Source organism: Anabrus simplex, chromosome 2 (genome assembly GCF_040414725.1).
Source record: "Anabrus simplex isolate iqAnaSimp1 chromosome 2, ASM4041472v1, whole genome shotgun sequence".
NCBI classification, from domain to species: Eukaryota; Metazoa; Arthropoda; class Insecta; order Orthoptera; family Tettigoniidae; genus Anabrus; species Anabrus simplex.
The window spans coordinates 1202151055-1202175070 of NC_090266.1; the positions used below are offsets into that span (position 1 = coordinate 1202151055).

Here is a 24016-nt window from a genome sequence, read left to right on the forward strand (position 1 = left end):
AGAAGGCATACCACAGTTTCACAGCGTGTTCCTACTGCCTTTGAAGAAAAACTGTATTCCTTCCAGTTCCATATAAGTCCATTGCAAAAGAAAAATTCATATCTGTTTTACCAAATTGCAAATGCAGATCAGACGCCCGTCTGTTTTGAAAAGCCATTGGACAGTATTTTGAATGTTAAGGGTCAAAAAGTGTTACCACCGGGCGAGTTGGCCGTGCGTGTAGAGGCGCGCGGCTGTGAGCTTGCATCCGGGAGATAGTAGGTTCGAATCCCACTATCGGCAGCCCTGAAAATGGTTTTCCGTGGTTTCCCATTTTCACACCAGGCAAATGCTGGGGCTGTACCTTAATTAAGGCCACGGCCGCTTCCTTCCAACTCCTAGGCCTTTCCTATTCAATCGTCGCCATAAGACCTATCTGTGTCGGTGCGACGTAAAGCCCCTAGCAAAAAAAAAAAGTGTTACCATCAGAACGGATGGTAATGAAAAACAGAGGTGTTCAGTAATGTTATGTATACTTGCTGATGGAACTAAACTTCCACCGTACATTGTCTTGAAGAGAAAGACGCTTTCGAAAGAAAATCTACCTGCTGGTGTTATCATCAGAACTCACGACTCCAGTTGGATGGACAGTCTACTAGTGGGAGACTGGCTGAAATGTGTTTGGCAACGTCGTCCTGGTATATTGCTTGGGTGGAAAAGGTTGCTTGTTATGGACAGCTACCATGGTCACACAACAGAAGCTGGGAAGAAGCAAACCAAGAACGCATAAACCGATCTAGCAATCATTCCAGGGGGATTGACGTCTATGTTACAGCCGTTGGATATCTGTGTAAACCGTCCATTCAAGGCAGCCTTGAAACAGTTGTATGCCGAGTGGGTGGCGCCTGACAATCATGCACTGATGCAAACTGTCGTATTAAGCGACCGAAAGTTCAGCTGCTTTGTTTGTGGGTAAGACGGCGTGGGATCATATCTATGGTGTCCTTGTCCAGAAAAGTTTCCAGGAGTGCAGTATTTCTAATACTATGGATGACAGCAAAGACTACGTTGTGTGAGAAAGTGATGGTCAAAATGAGAGTGGAAGCACTGGGCGAGTTGGCCATGCAGTTAGGAGCGCGCAGCTGTGAGCTCGCATCCGCGAGATAGTGGGTTCGAACCCCACTGTTGGCAGCCCTGAGGATGGTTTTCCGTGGTTTCCCATTTTCACACCAGGCAAATGCTGGGGCTGTACCTTACTTAAGGCCACGGCCGTGCTTCCTTCCCATTCCTAGGCCTTTCCTGTCCCGTCATCGCCATAAGACCTATCTGTGTCGGTGCGACGTTTAAACAACTAGCAAAAAAAAAAAAAAACCAAAAAAAAAAAACCCAGAAAGACAGTGGAAGCTCCAAAGTTAGTACTTCTGATGATGAATGAATGTTGACTATCGTTCTGTGATTGATAACTTTTTCTGTGTGTGCTTTAAATAAATTATTTGTTATTATTTCAACGACACTTAAAAACTATATCAAACTATTTCAAATTGTGAAACATACGTAGTGAGATGACATTCTTGTTCTGTAGCAAATAATGTAAAACCCAACCCCATGGCACTACAGCTCTTGAAGGACCTTGGCCTGCCAAGCGACCGCTGCTCAGCCCGAAGACCTGCAGATTATGAGGTATCGTGTGGTCAGCACGACAAATCCTCTCGGCCGTTATTCTTGGCTTCCGAGACCGTAAAATAATGTAAATAATTTTGAATGAAACTTTTAAAAAAAATTGTGCTTTAAAATATAGGGTGCGGGTCTTATTCAGGGGCGGGTGGTACTTCAGATTGTATCTTACTGAAAGTACTTTGGCTCTTTAATTTGAAGAATGTAATGAACCTTGTTCAGCCTGGCTCCTTGGCTGAATGTTTAGTGTCAAGTTCTTTTGTTCAGAAGTTCCTATTTTGATTCCTGGCTGGTCTGGAAATTTTAACTTTCATCCAGTTAATACCTCTGATTCAGTGACTAGGTGTTTGTGTTTATTCCAATATACTCCTTTTCATGTAAACAACAACACCGCTGCTGCCGCCGCCACCACAATTAAAATTTTAATAGTGGATTAGTACTTTCTAGAGAAATGAAATAGATATCAGTACCTGAACCAAAGTTTTATCACTTTTGTAAGTGCTTTTACTGTAGGGCTCCTCCTACTCTCTCTGTAGGTATGCTCCATGAATGTGCCACTAAGTGGGACCACCAGTATAGTTTACTAGGAGGCACTTTGGTGAAGAGATTATAAACCTATGCTGAATTCCCTACAATTCACCTCCTGTTGCTATTTTTTGATGGGTGAATTTGTCTATTGGTATTGGCCACAGCAAAATGTAACTCCAACCAGTGTCTTAGTTTCAGTCCCCAAATGAGACAGTATGGAGGTTGCTGAGGTATGGGTGGTGCAGTGATGAAATTAAGAGCACCATCATCAGGTTTTGCAGTTTCCCTATATTGTATTTACTCATACATCGGAACCCTTTATTCAAACTTTTACAGCCAAAAAATGTAAGGTGGGAGATCCAACATGCGATAACTTCAAATTTTGTGCAGTGAACATATCACTTCTAGCCTATAAAGAGCTATAAATTGTACATATAACCATTACACTATTCTTTAAGAAACTGATGAATGTATTTGAGTTAAACTGGCTATTTTCGTTGGAAGGCAGTATTTCTAAATGTAAAAAGACAATAAATGGCGAACACGACTTTTAGGCCTACATATGAGTCAAAGTCGTAGGTGGTTTGCAATGTTCTCGGAATGTACTAGAATTAAGTATCTTACCTCGGTGGAACTGCTTTTATTTTTCAACATAGTCTCCCTGTAGACTAATGCATTTGGTCCAGCGATGTTCCAATGCCTTGATCCCGTCTCGAAAATGAGATTCCTCCAGGCCTGCAAAATACTTCTCCAATTCGGCTATCAGTTCTTCCCTTGTAGAAAATCTCCATCCACCAAGGAAAGTTTTCAGCTTGGGGAATAGATGAAAGTCTGATGGTGCCAAATCAGGTGAATAAGGTGGATGTGGCAACAATTCGTACCCCAGTTCATGAAGTTTTTCCATGGCAATAACACTTGTGTGCGGCGGAGCATTGTCCTGATGAAAGATGACCTTTTTCCTTGCCAAACCAGGCCTTGTTTCGCATATCTTTTCCTGTAGTTGGTCTAGGAGGTTTGCATAGTATTTCCCCATAATTGTTTGGCCAGTAGGAAGATAATCTACCAGCAGAATGCCTTTTGCATCCCAGAAAACTGAGGCCATGACCTTTCCGGCCGAACGCACTGCCTTTGCTTTCTTTGGTGGTGGTGAATCGGCATGTTTCCACTGCTTTGACTGCTTTTTTGTCTCTGGGGTATAGTAGTGGACCCAAGTTTCATCTGTAGTCACAAACCAGCGCAAAAAATCTTGTTGGTTGCACTGAAAACGGGCCAGACTTTGTTCGGACATTTCCAGTCTGGTGCGTTTATTGTCCAATGTCAAGAACCGCGGCACTCATCTTGCGGATAATTTTTTCAGACCCAATTCTTCGGTTAAAATATAATATACCCGCTCAGAAGACATCCCTACAGCTTCAGCAATCTCCCGCACTTTCAGTCGACGATTCTCCATGACCATTTTATGCACTTTTGCGATAAATTCTGGGGTCGTAACACTTTTTAGCCGTCCACTACGCTGATCATCATCCAAGCTCTCCCGACCAAATTTAAACTCGCTGGTCCACTTGGCAACAGTTGAAAATGAAGGAGCAAAGTCCCCCAGTGTGTTCTGAAAGTCGGCATGAATTTCCTTTGCTTTCATACCTTTCTTTACAAAGTATTTAATCACTGCTGGAATCTCAGTTTTTTCCATTGTCACAAATCACTACGCGGAAACAACAACAAAGAGTCGTCACTACCACAATCCTGCAGCTAGAGCACTGACGCGCCACGTGTTCACTCACAAAGGATGTGTGATTATTGTGCGGGAACCTCGTTGATCTAGCACTGACATCTAGCGGTAATTCCGAGAACTTTTCAAACCGTCCTCGTAAATGTAGTCAGTTTTAGTTACATCACATCATTTGTTTCATCTCATTAATTCATGTGATGAGTTTGATATCAGGAAGGGCATACAGTCGTAAAAACTCGCTACGAAGATTCGTCTCACTTCATATTCAACCCTGTAGAAAAAAGGGATAATGGTATCGTATTATCATATTATGTAATATTGATACAAAATAACTCAATGACCAGTCATTTGTCTCTATCAGTTGAGCAGTAAAAACTTCCTACGAAGATTCGTCTTGCTTCATATTCGACCCCGTAGAAAAAAGGGATAATCTGCACACAGCAGAGGTAGTCGGAAGTTAAAGTGCAGACGAAAGTCCAGTCATCACGTGTCACCCAGTGTCAGCATGGAGAAAAACTGAGAGTTATTTGCTGTGTACCGGTACTGAATTTTTTTTTTTTTTTTGCTATTGGCTTTACGTCGCACTGACACAGATGGGTCTTATGGCGACAATGGGTCAGGAAAGGGCTAGGACTGGGAAGGAAGCGGCCGTGGCCTTAATTAAGGTACAGCCCCAGCATTTGCCTGGTGTGAAAATGGGAAACCACGGAAAACCATCTGCAGGGTTGCCAACAGTGGGGCTCGAACCCACGATCTCCTGAATACTGGATAAGCGACTGCAGCTATCAAGCTCGGAATTGAAAGAAAAAAAAATTGGTAAGAATACATCATGGGTTGCTTAGTCAAGTACTGGTTTATCTGGTATCAGATATAGTAAATCAGAAAATGAAAATTGACATGCAGGCAGCCTAGACGGTGGTAGCTCTGGTATCCTCCTTCTTCTCCCAGTGTTCTCACTTGTTTGTAGCAATTTTGCTGTTCAGTCTTTCTCCATTTCTTCTGTAATAATATAATTTTAGATACAACATTGTGACATAATGTTAGAAATACTGGTTGTCATACCACATACATTTTTTTTGTAGAGGAAGTATAAACAAAATTTAAATGATATTTCTTTCTATTTGTCTTGATCACTATCCCCAAATGGGAAGACTGTGAGGTAAAAATCATTTGCTGGATATGTGCATTATTTAATTGATGGACTCTTTATGATCCTAGCTGTCTCTAAAATAGAGAATTGTGACTTTGGCAATGATTTAGTGATAGTTGACCTGAGGCAAAACTTTTTCAGATTTCTGCTGGGCAGTTGCTCCTAATGTGAACCTGTCCTCTGTTTATAGTGTGTCTTAGTATAAGAGTTATTGAGAGAATTTTTTTCTCTGTGTTTTCAGTAATCAAGGTACTGGCTTTCTTTCGGGACATATGGATGGGACAATTATCCGCTTCTATGTTAAATTTGATCAGAAACCTGAGCGACAGGTAAGTAAATAGAACTATTACCTTTCAAGTATATACAGTTCCTAAAATTGAGAAATATTTTTATACATGAACTACAACATCGAACAAATTTTAGAAACCTCTTAGCATAAGTTTCGATCTTTGATATTGGTTGGGCTGTGTATAACTGAAAACAATTTTTCATATATTATAGGTTAGGTTAAGTTTTTTTAGTTTTATTCATGTGTATTTGGCTCTTGAATTGTGGGTTGGGCTGTGTTTGTCACTTATGGATTGTCTGTCATGTTCTAGATTGTTTGGGAGACTTCTAGCTGCGTGTGCGTGTGTGTGTGTGTGTGTGTGTTGATTTGTGAACTGTGGATTGTGGTTGCATCATGCTTATCACTTGTAAGCGATCTTTCATGTGTTCTGGGTTGCCCAGGAGACTTCCAGTTGTGTGTATTGACATAGGTGAATTGACATAGTTAAAACTCGTGAAACCTAGATGTGCAAAGGACATCTGTGGGGTGTATGTCTCAAATATTATTACAATATTATAAGTCCACCTGTTCAATACAATACTTGTAATCTGTGGGGTGTTCCGGGTGTTTTTGGATATCCTTAGCTGGAGCGCTGTAAAGAACAAACTGGTTTCAGCACAGTTCTGGAGCAAGAACTTGCCAGGGATTTCTGGATATTAATTGTAGAACCTTCCAGGTATCATGTGTTAGTACCATGTTGTGAAAAAAAAAGCCGAATTATCAAGAATCATGGACGTGTATACACATGGTTGAGTCTAGTAGTCATTCAAGTTGTTTGTGTTAATTGAAAATATATGTAAGTAGTCAGTGATAGTAGTGGTTTTATTTTGCTACATTGCTTCACATACATTAACTTGATGACTCTGACAAGATTTTGTATATGAATGTGTGATAACTATGTTGAGATTAGGTGTATCACAGACGATTGAAGAGTGATTTAAGTACTGTGTATGAACACTTGGAAGATGGTAGAATCATGAATGTTTTCGTTAAGTATTTCACTATCAGTCAACTGAAGGATCAGTTGGAGGAGCACTGGCTTTTGACTTCAAGAACAAAATCAGACTTAATTATATGACTCCAAGCACAGCTGATTGTCGATGGACTGAATCCAGATGAATTTTATATAGAACACAATGAGGGAGGATCTTCATTGTTAGGAGAGGTGGTAAGCATTAAAACTATGTTTGCTAATGTAACGACTGTGATCTAGGGGGTTAAATTCACAACTTTTGCACCAGATCTCAGAATTGACTTCCTGGATTTCAGATGTGGATAGTAATATGTCTGAAATGAACTCCAAAATCTCACATGTAGAACAGAGCCTAGAAAGCAAAATCTATCAACAGCTTTAAAATCTACATAGATTAATCTCCAATATGCGGGAACAGATTGAAGGAAGTATTTCTACTCTTGAGCAAAATGTAGAAGTTCACCTTGGTAATGTGGAAGGAACCAACCTACACAGTGTGGAAGACAGGTCAGATCAAATTAGTGAAAGAGTTTCATCTTCAAGCCAACTGGCTAATATTGGACAATTAGACCCTAAGGTTGTGAAGGAAAATCTCCCTGAGTTTCAAAGAGGACCCCTTGACATCAAGTACCTTGCACCGGAGATGGGGATATTTAGGCATCTCCCATTTCTGGCCAAGGCAACACAGCATTCTCTCTTGCTGAATGGCAGCACAACCAGCAGCAAGACAGAGAAAATATGCCTTGGCCAAAAAGGAAAGAGTTACCCAGGCCAAGGCATGTGACCTGGAATAGGACCAGATCTTCCTACCAGGCCATCAGGTACTGTCATGGAATCACCTCATCAATAATAAGATTGGCGGTTTCCATGCAGGTCTCACACCGAAATGGATTAGGCCTGTTGAAGTGGACAAACAGCTGGGGCACGTGGGTGGACTTGCTGAGGACAACCCCTCAATACAAGATCCATGTAACGGAGCAGCAATCAGTGATGAAATAACCACTAAGAGTCAGAGATAGCAAGGTAATCCGGTCCAGCTGGAGGAGAGGCAGATGATGGTGTGGCATGAATGACCCTAGGCACAGGGCAATCTGATCTCAGCGAGGAAGAAGCTGGGGTATACTTGGTGAGGACCACTCCTCTGGGCAAAGTCCACACATTGTAGCAGCGACCGGTAGAGATGGGCGAAGTGACACTGCTGACTCTTTCGAAAAATTTGGTATGGCACAGAAAATTGCTTCGAAGCAGTGTACCGACACAAGGCACACTTTCTTCTGTCTCGGACTGCAACAGAAGTAGTGTTACTATACACAGTACATTGACAGTGTTTCGTGATGGCGTGATGAAACAGTGTGTTGAAAGGCAGCATATTTCCATCTTGGACTGTGCAAAAGAAGCAGTGTTTTGCAGTGGCATCATGAAACATGAACCACGCTTCGTAGCTAAGTTCATTTCACTGAATAAACTGTTTGATGTTCTGATAATGATAAAATACGAGGTTCATGAAATATTTAATGAGTAAGTACACAAAATACAGTATGATAAATAGGTGATGTGCAGTGTAATAGCACTATATAGTAATAAACTACATGTGCTTCTTGTAACTAAATTTGAATAACTATAAAATGATTAGTGAAACATAAGAAGAGTTCAAAATATGTATTCTATGTACAATAGCAATCTTAACCTAATCCAGTTACAAAAGCATAGTGAAATAGTGGTCTAAGTAAATTAATCTAACTTGAATAATTATAAAACGTGTAATGACATCTGATAAACAGTCCAAAATCAGTTTTTTACATAAATTAACAAACAACTTAAACTAGTTACGAAAGCATGGAAAGATAGTTAACAAACTAAATTAACTAATTTGAATGATTATAAAATGAGTCATTAAATCTAAGAAGTGTCCAAGGTTGGTACTATATGTACAGTAACAGACTTGATCTCATCCAGTTTAATTGAAGTTCAAAAGCGTAATTTTCAAAACATTTGCACTTGACAATTGGGAGCATCTCTCTGTTGTAGTATGAGACTGCTTTGAGAACAATAATATCCTTTTTCTGTGTAAAACAAAGACCTTACATTGAGGAGAACATTGTTCTTTTCGTAACATGACTCGCGGTTTAGAATTTGGAGAGTCAATTAACGAGTGTTGGCTCATCTCCAGGGCAATGTCATGCAGAGTATTTCTGTTGAGGCGAGAGGATAAACAAAGCATCGTCACTGTTTCAAAGCATCGATGTAGCTGATATATACGGAATGACTGTGGTTTCTATTCGTGCGACGTTACACATGAAGCAATTTTACTGCTTTGAAACTATGAAGCATTGTTATGTCAAGGCATCAACACATCTGAATGGTCCAACTCAGTATTTAGAAGCATACACACAGTAGCCAACTCTATAGCGGCCTTGTGAAACAACTACTAAGATTCCAGGGCAAATGAGAGGCAGCGAAAGAATTTTATATTAAAGAGCATGATACCTTCTGTTCTACACAAAATCTATCAAGATTTAATGCAGTATGATGTGTATTGAGATTGTTTTTTAGAAAAATTTTTGCACCTCCATATACAATTTTTTTCTACAATAACTTGCCACTGATTCATAGCCTGATGGTACATATAAATTGACTTCCTCTTCTCTAAGCCAATGTTCATTAACACAGAGAACATCACAAGGAAATGTTGTTGTTTGAGTCATCAGTCCATAGACTGGTTTGATGCAGCCCTCCATGCCACCCTATCATGTGCTAACCTTTTCATTTCTACGTAACTATTGCATCCTACATCTGCTCTAATCTGCTTGTCATATTCATACCTTGGTCTACCGCTACCGTTCTTACCACCTACACTTCCTTCAAAAACCAACTGAACAAGTCCTGGGTGTCTTAAGATGTGTCCTATCATTCTATCTCTTCTTCTCGTCAAATTTAGCCAAATCGGTCTCCTCTCACCAATTCGATTCAGTATCTCTTCATTCGTGATTCAATCTATCCATCTCACCTTCAGCATTCTTCTGTAACACCACATTTCAAAAGCTTCTGTTCTCTTTCTTTCTGAGCTAGTTATCGTCCTAATCTAATATTTCCTGCATCACCTGCCTTCGTTCGACTGCACTCCATTACTTTTGTTTTGGACTTACTTATTTTCATCTTGCACTCCTTACCCAAGACTTCATCCATACCATTCAGCAGCTTCTCGAGATCTTCTGCAGTCTCAGATAAAATAACAATATCATCGGCAAATCTCAAGGTTTTGATTTCCTCTCCTTGGACTGTGATTCCCTTTCCAAATTTATCTTTGATTTCCTTTACTGCCTGTTCAATGTAAACATTGAAAAGGAGAGGGGACAAACTGCAGCCTTGCCTCACTCCTTTCTGGATTGCTGCTTCTTTTTCAAAGCCCTCGATTCTTATCACTGCAGACTGATTTTTATACAGATTGTAGATAATTCTTCGTTCTCGGTATCTGATCCCTATCATCTTCAGAATCATAAATAGCTTGGTCCAATCAACATTATCGAATGCCTTTTCAAGATCTACGTATGCCATGTACGTGGGCTTGTCCTTCTTGATTCGATCTTCTAAGATCAGACGTAAAGTCAGGATTGCTTCACGTGTTCCTACATTTCTTCTGAAGCCAAATTGATCTTCTCCCAACTCAGCTTCAACTTGTTTTTCCATTCTTCTGTAAATAATACATGTTAAAATTTTGCAGGCATGAGATACTAAACTAATGGTGCGGTAGTTTTCACACCTGTCAGCACCGACTTTCTTGGGAATAGGTATAACAACATTCTTCCGAAATTCGGATGGGACTTCTCCTGTCTCATACATCTTGCACACTAAATGAAATAACCTTGCCATGCTGGTTTCTACACTATAAATTGAGGATAGTTATGTCCACCTTTTCAATACAAAAACAATGTGAGGTCATTAACACATCACATATTTATTACCTTTCAAACATTGGGACCGGTTTCGGCATTATTTGTATGCCATCATCAGCCATAGGAAACTTAGTGACAAGGCCTAAGTACAATATTAACATAACTTACAACATAATTATATGTATATATAAAAATGAACATATTCTTACAGTGACTATTAAAAAATGTTTGGTGTACACCATAAAACCTTATATTAAAATTGGTAGCATATTTTATGCGATATATTATGACTTTATACAATTATTTGACTAAAGTTAAAGCTTATTGTCAGTTTTTCTAAATATTACCAAATGTTAAAAGAGCATCCAGATAACAATTTTCAATCTTTAAAAACTTTTATAACTCTTAGGCGTTAAAGATAATAGTACATTTGTTTGGTCAATAGTGCTAAATTGACATGCATTAAAATGAAATCGCCTACTGTCAGATGGGAAACAGTGACCTATTTGTACTAGGTATGGAGATAAGTTACATTATAAGTCTGTAGTAATTCTATAACTTGCGTTAATATAGTTTGGTTATTTAATAACAAGTCGAATAAAATGATAAATTCGGCTGATATTTTAAATGCTGGTTTCTCCTAAGGCAGTCAGTAATTCAGAGGGAATGTCATCAATTCCAGGTGCCTTGTTCCTATTGAGGTCACTCACAGCTCTGTCAAACTCTGACCTCAAAATTGGGTCTCCCATTTCATCAGCATCAACAGCCTCTTCATGTTCCAGAACCAAATTATCTACATCTTTACCTTCATACAACTGTTGGATATGCTCCTGCCATCTTTCTGCTTTGTCTTCTTTCCCTAGAAGTAACTTTCCATCTGAGCTCTTAATATTCATACACCTAGATTTCCTTTCTCCAAAGGTTTCCTTGATTTTCCTGTATGCAGCATCTACCTTTCCCAGGACCATACAGCCTTCGACATCCTTGCACTTTTCCTTCAGCCATACTTCCTTAGCTACATTTCACTTTCTATCCACTTCATTCTTTAATCGCCTGTATTCTTTTCTGCCCTCATCATTTCTAGCATTCTTGTATTTTCGTCGTTCATCAATCAGGTCTAGTATCTCCTGAGTTATCCACTGATTCTTAATTGATGTTTTCTTCCTTCCTAACATTTCTTCAGCAGCCCTACTGACTTCATTTTTCATGACTCTCCACTCTTCCTCTATAGCAGGGCCTCTCAAACGCCCAAACTGTCACGCGTGCAGAGCGAAGTGCATAGGCTCTGTGCACTGTGCATCGGTACGCTTCGCCTCAACTCGGCTTGACTTGGATGGTGTAGTGTGCTGAGAGCGACGAAGCGTTTGGTGGTAGACGACGTGTTTATCAGTGAAATAGATAAGCGCACGACAACAACATAATAATGGAGCAACCTGTTTCGTAGAAAGCAAAAAACTTCCGAAAGTCCATTTCAATCGAACTGGGAACTTTCGTATTCTTTTGTCTGTCGTGACAATAACGCCAAATGCTTAATCTGTGGGACGATAATTACGTGCGTAAGAAGATCGTCTATTGAAAGACACTACAACAGACTACATTCGGAAAATTATTGTGAAATCATAGGAGACGTCAGAGAGAAAGAATTAAGGAAGTTGAAACATCTTGAAGAAGAGCATTCTATATCCACAAATGAGGTTTGTTCCAGTACTGTAGCATTTTCATTTTGGTTACCGGTTATGCATTTTAAAAAAATTATGTTTACATTCCTCTCAAACGTGTATGTGTATTTCTAATTCACTTTTTTAATTTTTTTAATAACACTGGTAACCTTGTCCCATACAGCTGAGCGTCTCCGCTCACCACACGTAAACATTTCGCAGTGGGGGAGAAACAGCAGCGAAGGTGAGGAATGCGGAGACAGGCCGAACGGGGAGACAGATGTAGGGAGAGAGGAGTGGGGGGGACTGCACTCTGGTCAACCAAGCGAAGTCGTCTTTTCCACCGTGCACAGTGCATGCACCACGCGCATGCACCCTTAGAGGCCCTGCTCTATAGTGTTTCCTTCAGCCTTTTCGTTTAGTCCTTGTGCAACATGTTCCTTGAAACAATCCCTCACACTCTTTTCTTTCAACTTGTCTAGATCCCATCTTTTTGCATTCTTTCCTTTCTTCAATTTCTTCAACTTCAGATGGCATTTCATGACCAACAAGTTGTGGTCAGAGTCCACGTCTGCTCCTGGGAAAGTTTTGCAATCCAACACCTGGTTTCTGAATCACTGCCTAATCATAATGAAGAGTATTTGATACCTTCCAGTGTCTCCAGGTCTCGTCCACGTATACAGCCGTCGTTTGTGGTGTTTGAACCAAGTATTGGCAAGGACTAAATTATGATCAGTGCAGAATTCAACCAGCCGACTTCCTCTTTCGTTCCTTTGTCCCAATCCAAATTCTCCTACTGTATTACCTTCTCTTTCTTGGCCTACCACTGCATTCCAGTCTCCCATCACAATTAGATTCTCGTCACCTTTTACATATTGTATTAAATCTTCTATCTCCTCATATATTCTTTCAATTTCTTCATCATCCGCTGAACTAGTAGGCATATAGACCTGCACTATTGTGGTGGGCATTGGTTTGGTGTCTATCTTGACGACAATAATTCTTTCACTATGCTGGTCGTAGTAGCTTACCCGCTGCCCTATTTTCTTATTCATTATTAAACCAACTCCTGCATTTCCCCTGTTTGATTTTGTGTTGATAATTCGGTAGTCGCCTGACCAAAAATCTTGTACTTCGTGCCAACGTACTTCACTTATACCAACTACATCTAACTTTAGCCTATCTATCTCCCTTTTCAGATTCTCTAACCTACCACAACGATTCAAACTTCTAACATTCCACGCTCCGACTCACAGAATGTCTGTATCCATCTTCCTGATGATCGCCCCCTCTCGTGTAGTCCCCACCCGGAGATCCGAATGGGGGACTAATTTACCTCCGGAATATTTTACCCGGGAGGAAGCCATCATCAGTACATCATTCATACAGAGAGAGCTGCATGTCCTCGGGAGTGAGTTACAGCTGTAGTTTCCTGTTGCTTTCAGCCGTGTAGCAGTATCAACACAGCTAAGCCATGTTGAGTATTATTACAAGGCCGTATCAGTCAATCATCTAGACTGCCGCCCTTGCAACTACCGAAAGGCTGCTACCCCCCCTTTCGATGAACCATTCGTTAGTCTGGTCTCTCAACAGATACCCATCCGATATGGTTGCATCTGCGGCTCGGCTATCTGCATCATTGGGACACGCAAGCCTCCCCACTGCGGCAAGGTCACATGGTTCGCAGAGGAGGAAGGAAATGTATCAAGAAAAATGCCTGTCTCATGTAACGTATTTCTTATTGTACATTAATATACCAAGCTTGATAGCTGCAGTCACTTAAATGCGGCCAGTATCCAGTAATTGGGAGATAGTGGGTTTGAGCCCCACTGTCGGCAGCCCTGAAGATGGTTTTCCGTGGTTTCTCTTTTTCACACAAGGCAAATGCCGGGGCTGTACCTTACTTAAGGCCACGGCTGCTTCCTTCCACTTCCTAGGCCTTTCCTATCCCATCGCTGACATAAGACCTATCTGTGTCGGCTACTAGCAAAAAAGAAGGAAAAAAAAAAGAACACTCCTATCTTACACGGGTATACTTATGAACATAAGATAAAGATATCTAGTGTATTATGCTAACAGATCTGTAGAAAAACACAGCCAAATGGACCAAAAAAAAAAGTACATTAATATGAAAGATTGAAATTGATTCCTTTTCTCAATTAAGACTGTCCGTTTTAGTTTCCAATAATTGATTATGATCAAGATTCTGTTGTCCATCTGCTGTACTAGAATTTTCTTTATTATCCAAATGATCATCAAGAAAATTTAGACTATGTGCCTTTACTATTGTTCTACTTATGGGCTTGGGCTCCTTGAACTATTTCCTTGAGTTGCTAATAGAATAATTATCTATGTACTTGGATTTTTGACCTTTTTCTTAAAAAAGTGTTACCTGAGGGTTTATCTTTAAATTTGATGACCCATCGATCTAGCAACGTTGGTTTACCCACTTTCTGATTATTATTCTCTCTAATTCCACTGACATGCAAATTCAAACTTTCCAAACATTGCATGAAGTTTACATAGTGATCTTTCATATTTCGGGCCTGCTGATTCCAGAACTGAAGTAACTTTTCCCCTATCACATCAGGTTTTTCTGCAAATCCAAAATGAAAATTTGATAAATATGCAGCTTGCGCACATGCAAGATTACTATTATCACATGTAAAGAGCGCTTCCTTTTTATTATTTTCACCAATCTGAACACTGCTCACCGGACATGTTGGCCGTGTGGTTAGGGGCGCACGGCTGTGAGCTTGCATCGGGGAGATAGTGGGTTTGAATCCCACTGTCGGCAGCCCTGAAGATGGTTTTCCGTGGTTTCCCATTTTCACACCAGGCGAATGCTGGGGCTGTACCTTAATTAAGGCCACGGCCACTTCCTACCAACTCCTAGGCCTTTCCTTTCCCATCGTTGCCATAAGACCTATCTGTGTCGGCTACTAGCAAAAAAGAAGGAAAAAAAAAAAGAACACTCCTATCTTACACTGGTATACTTATGAACATAATATAAAGATATCTAGTGTATTATGCTAACAGATCTGTAGAAAAACACAGCCAAATGGACCAAAATTTACCACACATTAAGCCTCATAACATACTGAGAGTGGTAAGTCTACAGTTTCAATTTTATAATGGCCTATCTTAGTATAAGAAATGTCTTCGCCTTGCTTTTCGTGTGTGAGGAGTAGTTGGACCTTCTCTCTTTAGTTACCAGCAGTTATCGGCCAGCATGTTTTTGTTCCATTTTCCTTGATATCTGTATTCCATTTCCTGTAGATCCTGATGGAATCTTTCTCCTTGCTCTTCGCTCAGCAGTCTGGGAAATTGTCCAGATGTGAATGTAACATGTGCACTTTCAAGCTCATTTTGCAGCCTAAATCTTGGAAGGAAACAAGCAATCTATCCACCATTTGTTCGTAGTCTGAATTCTTTGTGTTTCCAAGAAAGTTTTTGACCACATTTTGGAATGGTGTCCATGCCGATCGCTCTGCAGTAGACTTAACGTCTTCAAAATCAGCATCAGAAAGAAGTTTTCTGATATCTGGACCTGTGAAAATACCCTCCTTGAGTTTGGAATTACTGATGCCTGGGAATCGATGACACAGGTACTCAAAGCATTCATCTTCATTGTTTAGGGCCTTAACAAATTGCTTCATAAGCCCTAGTTTGATATGAAGCGGAGGTAACAGTATTATGCTCTTGTGAACAAGAGTTTTATGTTTTTGACCCTACAATCCATTGTCTACATGGCCATTCTTTTTGAATCCAGTGATGTAACCTCACTTGACTGTCCCACGCACACAGAAAGCATGGGTGCTTTGTGTAACCTGCTTGTAAACTTAACAGAATACCCATCACTTTGAAATCACCACACACTTGCCACTTGTGTTCCTGGTACTTCAGTTTACACAACAGCATTTCGAGATTTCCATATGTTTCTCGCATAATAACTGAATGAGCAACAGCAATAGATGCAAGTTTGTTTTCATTGTGAAGAAGGACGCACTTCAAACTACACTCGGAGGCGTCGATGAAAAGTCTCCAGTCAATAGGGTCATACCGTGGTGCTCCTAGTTTTAAGATAACCTCCGGAATGTTGTTGCAGTAAACCAAGCCTCCCTCTTCAGAAAAGAAGGGTGTAAATTCTTGTTTGCGATGTCTGTACTTATAGTACATCGTCCCTGGTGCCAACATGTTCCTTCACGGAGTCTAGACCCGAGTAACTCGGCAGATTCCTTTTTAAGGCCAAGATCTCGAACAAAGTCATTTAATACACTTTGCTTGAACAGTCTTGGTTCTTTTTTTAACACATTCAGGGGAGAAATCACAGTCAGAGTTAGTGCCCACCATTTTTGCATCAGATTCAGAAGAGGGACAATCCTGTAAATGTTCTGGATGCTGTGGTACTAGTGTACAGGTTGTAACTACTGCAGTCTATTGAAATACTGAACAGATAAACGTTGACTCAAATAAGTGTAAATAACAAGGCTAATGGGCGCCACCTGCAAAACAATTGCAGGAATATTTAATGGTGTAGAGCAACGAGCCACTCTCTCTCTCAAGGCGACGGTCATCAGGCTGACGAGGCTCCAGACTTGCTTTGTAACCTTACCTGTTGCTATATAACCCCTGAAATTAAATTTGGGTAACATGCCAGGTTCAGCCTCACTCCACTGACAAAAGACTCACTTAAAGTTTGATTCTATGACTTTACTCCCAGAATAAGAACTAATATGTGACAAACACCAACAAAAATAAACACTTATGCAACCCACTTAGTGCTTGCTGTTTACATAGAGCTAATATACACAATACCACCCAACAAAGTCATCTCTTCACGAGATTTACTCGTTTGCCGTCTTACAACGGCAAATTACACATCATTAAAATCTTCAATAAACCTAGAACATCATTATACTTTTAACATACCTCCAGGTAAGAGCCCCTTCGCACTCCACTGTTACCGTGAATTCTAATCTGGTAGAGAAAAGTACGACGACTATTTCTCTACATATGGATGCAACCTTCTTAAGACGAGCATCCCTAACCTTATTTACACTTCTTCGTCGACGTCTTGAATTCTTTCCAATTGCTGGCTGGACAGAAAGTGTTACATCTCCAGAGGCAAGCAAATAGCAAAATTCTTCATCAACTGAAGCTGCATACTCGGGTGACAAGTTCCAAACAAACACTTTCTTTTACAGAAAGTCCACTGCAAAGCCGGTAAGTCGTTGAGATTATACCATGTTCACTCCGTAACTGCGCAAACTGCGCAAATATGTCGCTCCCGCAGACCAGTACAAATGAGAAACACACAGTATCAGCATCAGAGTCAGAAACAGAATGAGAATGAGAATCAGAATCAGAATGACTCGCCGCACACGCGTACCCACTTATATATCCTTGCTACACGTGGTAATCGCGTCCTGAAAAGTTTAGTGGTAGCAACGCTCACACCGGCACTTCTTCCCGCGTCACTCTGTCAACACAAACCTCACTCAAAACAAAGCCCTCGCATTGGCTATCGAGTATATGATGTGACATAGACCGTCCACTCATGTATGTCCACATTGATTCACTCCAATTCTTCAACCGATACAACCTGCCGTACCGGGCGAGTTGGCCGTGCGCGTAGAGGCGCGCGGCTGTGAGCTTGCATCCGGGAGATAGTAGGTTCGAATCCCACTATCGGCAGCCCTGAAGATGGTTTTCCGTGGTTTCCCATTTTCACACCAGGCAAATGCTGGGGCTGTACCTTAATTAAGGCCACGGCCGCTTCCTTCCAACTCCTAGGCCTTTCCTATCCCATCGTCGCCATAAGACCTATCTGTGTCGGTGCGACGTAAAGCCCTTAGCAAAAAAAAAAAAAAAAAAAAAAAAAAACAACCTGCCGTACCCCGTGTTTTCAAGCCACCTGTTGCAACACCTCCAACTGACTTCAACCGTCCTTCCCGATATAGTCGCAGTTTTCCCGGTTGCACAATCCTTACGGCTAGGCCATATTTACAGACTCTTACCCAAACGGAAATTTATACAAAATATAATGATGAACATATGCAATATTACCTAACTATACATTCTTCTTATAATATTACGTTTTTACATGGTAAATAAACAAAATTACATGATTTTAACCTAACAAACTATATACGAAAATTTCCTAACCTAAAAACTCGGGGATCGTACATACGTACGGTTACAATACCTCCCCTTGATTTGTGAAGATTATATACAATACATCTGAGCAAATCACAGTCTTTTCAGTACAGCAGCCTACACAGCCTGTCAAAGTCACTCAGGATTTAAAGAAAATTCACATATTCTTCTTAACATACACAAAACATCTGAACTTACAATACTTCACCTTACATACCTCTTAAGATTGTGAATATTGTGTGTACCAATCATGTCACCTTTGTTATTCAACAGGTGATAAGCACACTTGCCAACTTTCTTATGTACTGTATAAGGTCTCTGATACAATTTAAAAAACTTATGAATTTCTTTGTTGTCAGCAGATGAAATGTGTGGAACCTTTAGTAACACCTCCTCCCCTACTTCAAAACTATCTCCATGATGCCTCCCCTGCTGCATCATTCTCCTATCAGCTGACTTCCTTAAATTCTGCCTCGCTAAATCAATCACCTTTGAAGATACCACTTCTGCTGAGGGTAGATCTACCACGGTTGCCAATCTCACACAAAAACTCTCTTCCCATTCTTTCACACACAACTTACACAGACTTACATTCGGAACACATATACATTTCACAATCCAAACATCCCTCCTGTTCTGAAAACACACCACAATCGCACCTCTTTCATCAATACTCTTCCACACTTCAATGAAATCATTCGTACGATCTTCAGCATCAGATATTCCACTCAACATACGTTTGAATCGACCTCCTGTTCTCTCATACACATTGTCACTCTCAATTTCTTTGAACTTTCTCCAAATACCAAAAAGCTTTCCAACACAATTACTCCTCATAAAATCTTCAAACCCTGAATCCCCATAATATTCACAACCACTCTTATGATTCTCATTATGCACAAAATGTGACCTAACCTCCACTTCACAAAGAATTTCACCCACAGCATCGACAGTTTTCCTCCACTCATCCTTATCGGACATACCAGCTTCAACCACCTCAATCTCATTCACACAACCCTTCTCACACTTTCCTTCACTCACACTCTCTCTCTTCCTGAAATCACTACTATCACCGAACTCGAGATCCCGACCATTACTACTAAATTCTCCCACTTCCATATCTTTCATCGCTGTTCCCACTCGCACATCATTCATGCCATCAACACTGTTGCTCTTGACCCTCTTAACGGAAGTTTCATTAATCTCAAAATCATCACTACTCAGACACATTATCGACGTAACATTAATCTCCTCAATTACACCATCCTCTACAACATGATATGTCTTCCTCAAAGACTCCTCCTCCACAAAATAATCTTCATCACCTTTACAACTAACTTCCTTTTCAATTTCTGCAACTTCAGAAAGAGCATCAATTACCACAGTGTTATCACCATCAATTTTAGCACATAGTAGGTCCTCCGACAAATCCTCCTCCTTTTCTTCACACCCCTTACCCCCAAAATCTCTCAAATCATCACCTTCCCTCCCTACATTATCAATTCCTTTCTCCACACTACTACCCCAATCATTAGCTGCCGTGCAATGCTTATCAATTAAATTACTTACCTCCTCCCCTACATTACTAATTTTATCACTTAATTCCTTCCCCTGATTACTAATTTGACTACTTAAATTATTCCCTTGATCAATCAATTTGGCCAACTGCTCCAATACTAACTTCATAAACTCATTATTACCCCCCATGCTACTTTGATTTTGATCACTACCTTCCCCTTCACCCCCCATTACAATTCCATACACTTTTTCCATAGACATATTATCACTCTGAAAACTACTTTCATCAAACTTTGTGTGCTTGTGCCACAACTGCTCTCCTCATCATTAACTGACATACTTCCTTTATGCACTTTTCTCCTTCTCAAATTCATTACACTACTATTACTCTTAATATTATTCATATTCCACTGATAAAACATAGAACTCAAAACATGACAACACCGATACATAACTCCTAACACAAGCTCACTAAAACATTGGACCAAATGTGCCTACCAAGTTCATATAGCAAGTCTGGATATCATTCTGCCTCACGTTGGCGGCGCCAATTGTAACTACTGCAGTCTATTGAAATACTGAACAGATAAACGTTGACTCAAATAAGTGTAAATAACAAGGATAATGGGCGCCACCTGCAAAACAATTGCAGGAATATTTAATGGTGTAGAGCAACGAGCCACTCTCTCTCTCAAGGCGACGGTCATCAGGCTGACGAGGCTCCAGACTTGCTTTGTAACCTTACCTGTTGCTATATAACCCCTGAAATTAAATTTGGGTAACATGCCAGGTTCAGCCTCACTCCACTGACAAAAGACTCACTTAAAGTTTGATTCTATGACTTTACTCCCAGAATAAGAACTAATATGTGACAAACACCAACAAAAATAAACACTTATGCAACCCACTTAGTGCTTGCTGTTTACATAGAGCTAATATACACAATACCACCCAACAAAATCATCTCTTCACGAGATTTACTCGTTTGCCGTCTTACAAAGGCAAATTACACATCATTAAAATCTTCAATAAACATAGAACATCGAATAAGAACTAATATGTGACAAACACCAACAAAATAAACACTTATGCAACCCACTTAGTGCTGGCCGTTTACATAGAGCTAATATACACAATACCACCCAACAAAGTCATCTCTTCACGAGATTTACTCGTTTGCCGTCTTACAACGGCAAATTACACATCATTAAAATCTTCAATAAACCTAGAACATCATTATACTTTTAACATACCTCCAGGTAAGAGCCCCTTCGCACTCCACTGTTACCGTGAATTCTAATCTGGTAGAGAAAAGTACGACGACTATTTCTCTACATATGGATGCAACCTTCTTAAGACGAGCATCCCTAACCTTATTTACACTTCTTCGTCGACGTCTTGAATTCTTTCCAATTGCTGGCTGGACAGAAAGTGTTACATCTCCAGAGGCAAGCAAATAGCAAAATTCTTCATCAACTGAAGCTGCATACTCGGGTGACAAGTTCCAAACAAACACTTTCTTTTACAGAAAGTCCACTGCAAAGCCGGTAAGTCATTGAGATTATACCATGTTCACTCCGTAACTGCGCAAACTGCGCAAATATGTCGCTCCCGCAGACCAGTACAAATGAGAAACACTCAGTATCAGCATCAGAGTCAGAAACAGAATGAGAATCAGAATCAGAATCAGAATGACTCGCCGCATTTTTTTTTTTTTTTTTTCGGGGGGGCCCCTGAAGCCCGCTCCCCCCGCGTGACCAACGACTCAATCTACATGGCCTCCGACATGCTATTATTTCTAAGAAGAAGAAAGAGATAGCAGGGAAGAGTGGGAAGTGATACAAGGAGTATCTGCCGGTTTCCGAGTCAGACTCGCTACCACGGCAAAGTTTGTGTTGGTTGGATAGTGTTAAGGTATGGTATTGAAGGGTCAGGGAAAAACCACATAGGCAGAAAGAAGAAAGAGCCTACATGTAAAACCTGACATCTTGTGATAGCACATGCAAGGATGTGGGCTGGAAAAAGACCAGAGGTTGTGTTAGTTAGGAACAGGTAACATGCACAAAACATAAACCAATTCCTCGCCATTCCATCGCCTGGGGATCAGTCCGTCTGGGCACTGCTGGGACTAGCGCGGTCCTTGCCGGCTGCGGAGCCATGCGTCAAGTACCACTAGGGCCTGTCGCACGACTCCACCTCCTTGGGGTACCTCGTACCCAGTCTCCGATCCCGGAGAATGAGGCCAAGCCCGCCGAGGCGGGGGCCTCCTGGAATGGGGTGGGTCATGGCGCCGGGCCTCCCTCCTCTCTGCCCGCGCCATGGCCCTGTAGACTGGGCAACTGCGGTGGGAGGCCGGGTGGCCCCCCGCGCAATTGGCGCACACCGGCGCCTCCTTAAGTGTTGCGCAGGCCGTGTAGTGGTGATCACCACCACAGCGGTTGCACTTCACTTGGAGTCCACAGCTAACTTGACGGTGGCCCCACCTCAGACAGCGGAAACACTGCAAGAGCTGCTGAGGGGGACGTTTGACTCTCACCTGACTGCCGCTACCCGCTGAGGTCCTCTCCTGATTGGCTCCTCGGTTGACTGCTGTCCTGGGAGCAGTCCTGGGTTGCGGCTTGGCGGTCCTCTCCTGGTGAGCCAGCGACGCCTTCTGCTTCCTGGTGCGGCGTCTTCTTCTTCTTCTTCCCGGGGGTTGCTTCTCGGCGGGGGAAGAGGCCTCGTCCTGGTGGCCCTCCTCCCGGCCTGGTGACCCCAGGGTAGCTGGTGGTTCCGCTGCGTCGCCGTCTTCTTCCTTCTCCTGGCTGGCGGCGGCGGCGTCGGTCGCTGCTAACGCTTGACTGCGTTCCCTGTCCTGTGGGGCGCACATCGAGGTCTGCAGCTCGACAGACGTGCTGTCAGGCTGGGCCTGGACAGCAACCTCAGAACGCCAGGGGGCGTCCTCCTCCACAGAAGTCGCACAGTCGCGACGCCAGGGGGCGTCATGCCCCACCTCCGTGGTGGCGTCGCTGGTCGCCGGCTGGGTGGCCAGGACTAGGTCGGTATTAACCGCCCTATTCCTTAGCCTCCTCGGCGTCTCCCTGGTCTCCGTCGCGGCCCTGACTGCGCCGGTGTTCATCCCTGGCACTCCGTCCCTCCCTGGTAGACGGATGACCTGGAACAGAGAAGAAAGCTCCCTCTCTGCGTCGCGCATCCGCTCCTGGTCGTGATGCCTGATGATGAGGCCTCCTGGTAGGAAGCTCTCGACGGCCATGGTTGTCGAGATGATCCTGCCTCCTCGGCGAGGGCGCCGCATTCTGTCCAGGACGAGGCCCCGTTCAGAAGTTACAGGGCGCCCCGGCCTGTAGTACACGAGCAGCGCTTCGTGCGCCGGGTCGGTGTAGCCTTCGGAGAAGAAGAAGCCGTTAGGGGGGTCACACCCGTCCCTGTAAGGCTCCGTCTCCACCTCGATCTCCGGGTCCTCCTGTGGCAGCTCCGGCTCGGGTGCCGGGGTCTCCGGCACAGGTTCCAGCGTCTGCGGCTCCGTGTTGCTCTCCGGTGTCGGTGTCATGCCGGTGAAGAGATCTCGGAGCAAGTGCCCGATCGCCACCGCCCGTTCCTGGGTCGTCATCGTATCCGCCTGGTTGTCCATCCTGGTCCTCCTGTAACAAACTCTGAAAGAGAAAGAGCGAGCACTGAGAAGTGCTCAGCTCAGACAATGCTCTTTCGAAGATGTACTAACAAATACAGCTGCCTGACTAGTACTGGGAAAGTACAGAGCGCCTGGCAAGGAGAGAGAGAGCGAGCGGGAGGAACACGTCCATCCACTACAACTCGCCGCACACGCGTACCCACTTATATATCCTTGCTACACGTGGTAATCGCGTCCTGAAAAGTTTAGTGGTAGCAACGCTCACACCGGCACTTCTTCCCGCGTCACTCTGTCAACACAAACCTCACTCAAAACAAAGCCCTCGCATTGGCTATCGAGTATATGATGTGACATAGACCGTCCACTCATGTATGTCCACATTGATTCACTCCAATTCTTCAACCGATACAACCTGCCGTACCCCGTGTTTTCAAGCCACCTGTTGCAACACCTCCAACTGACTTCAACCGTCCTTCCCGATATAGTCGCAGTTTTCCCGGTTGCACAATCCTTACGGCTAGGCCATATTTACAGACTCTTACCCAAACGGAAATTTATACAAAATATAATGATGAACATATGCAATATTACCTAACTATACATTCTTCTTATAATATTACGTTTTTACATGGTAAATAAACAAAATTACATAATTTTAACCTAACAAACTATATACGAAAATTTCCTAACCTAAAAACTCGGGGATCGTACATACGTACGGTTACAAGGTCCATGAGGAATGGGTAAAATTGCGTGGATACACAATGTTACCTATGTTGCTGCTGTTAAATCCCTT

The 24016-nt window shown here is 42.2% G+C and overlaps 1 protein-coding gene across 1 annotated transcript in view; it reads left to right on the top strand.

The window, feature by feature from the left end:
• Oseg2 (intraflagellar transport protein Oseg2) overlaps positions 1 to 24016 on the top strand; it is an 892258-nt gene that overhangs the window by 101560 nt on the left and 766682 nt on the right. Inside the window, exon 5 of the mRNA XM_067142201.2 lies at positions 5302 to 5389. Coding sequence (XP_066998302.2) covers positions 5302 to 5389 — 88 coding nt within the window. The remainder of the gene's footprint in view (positions 1 to 5301; positions 5390 to 24016) is intronic.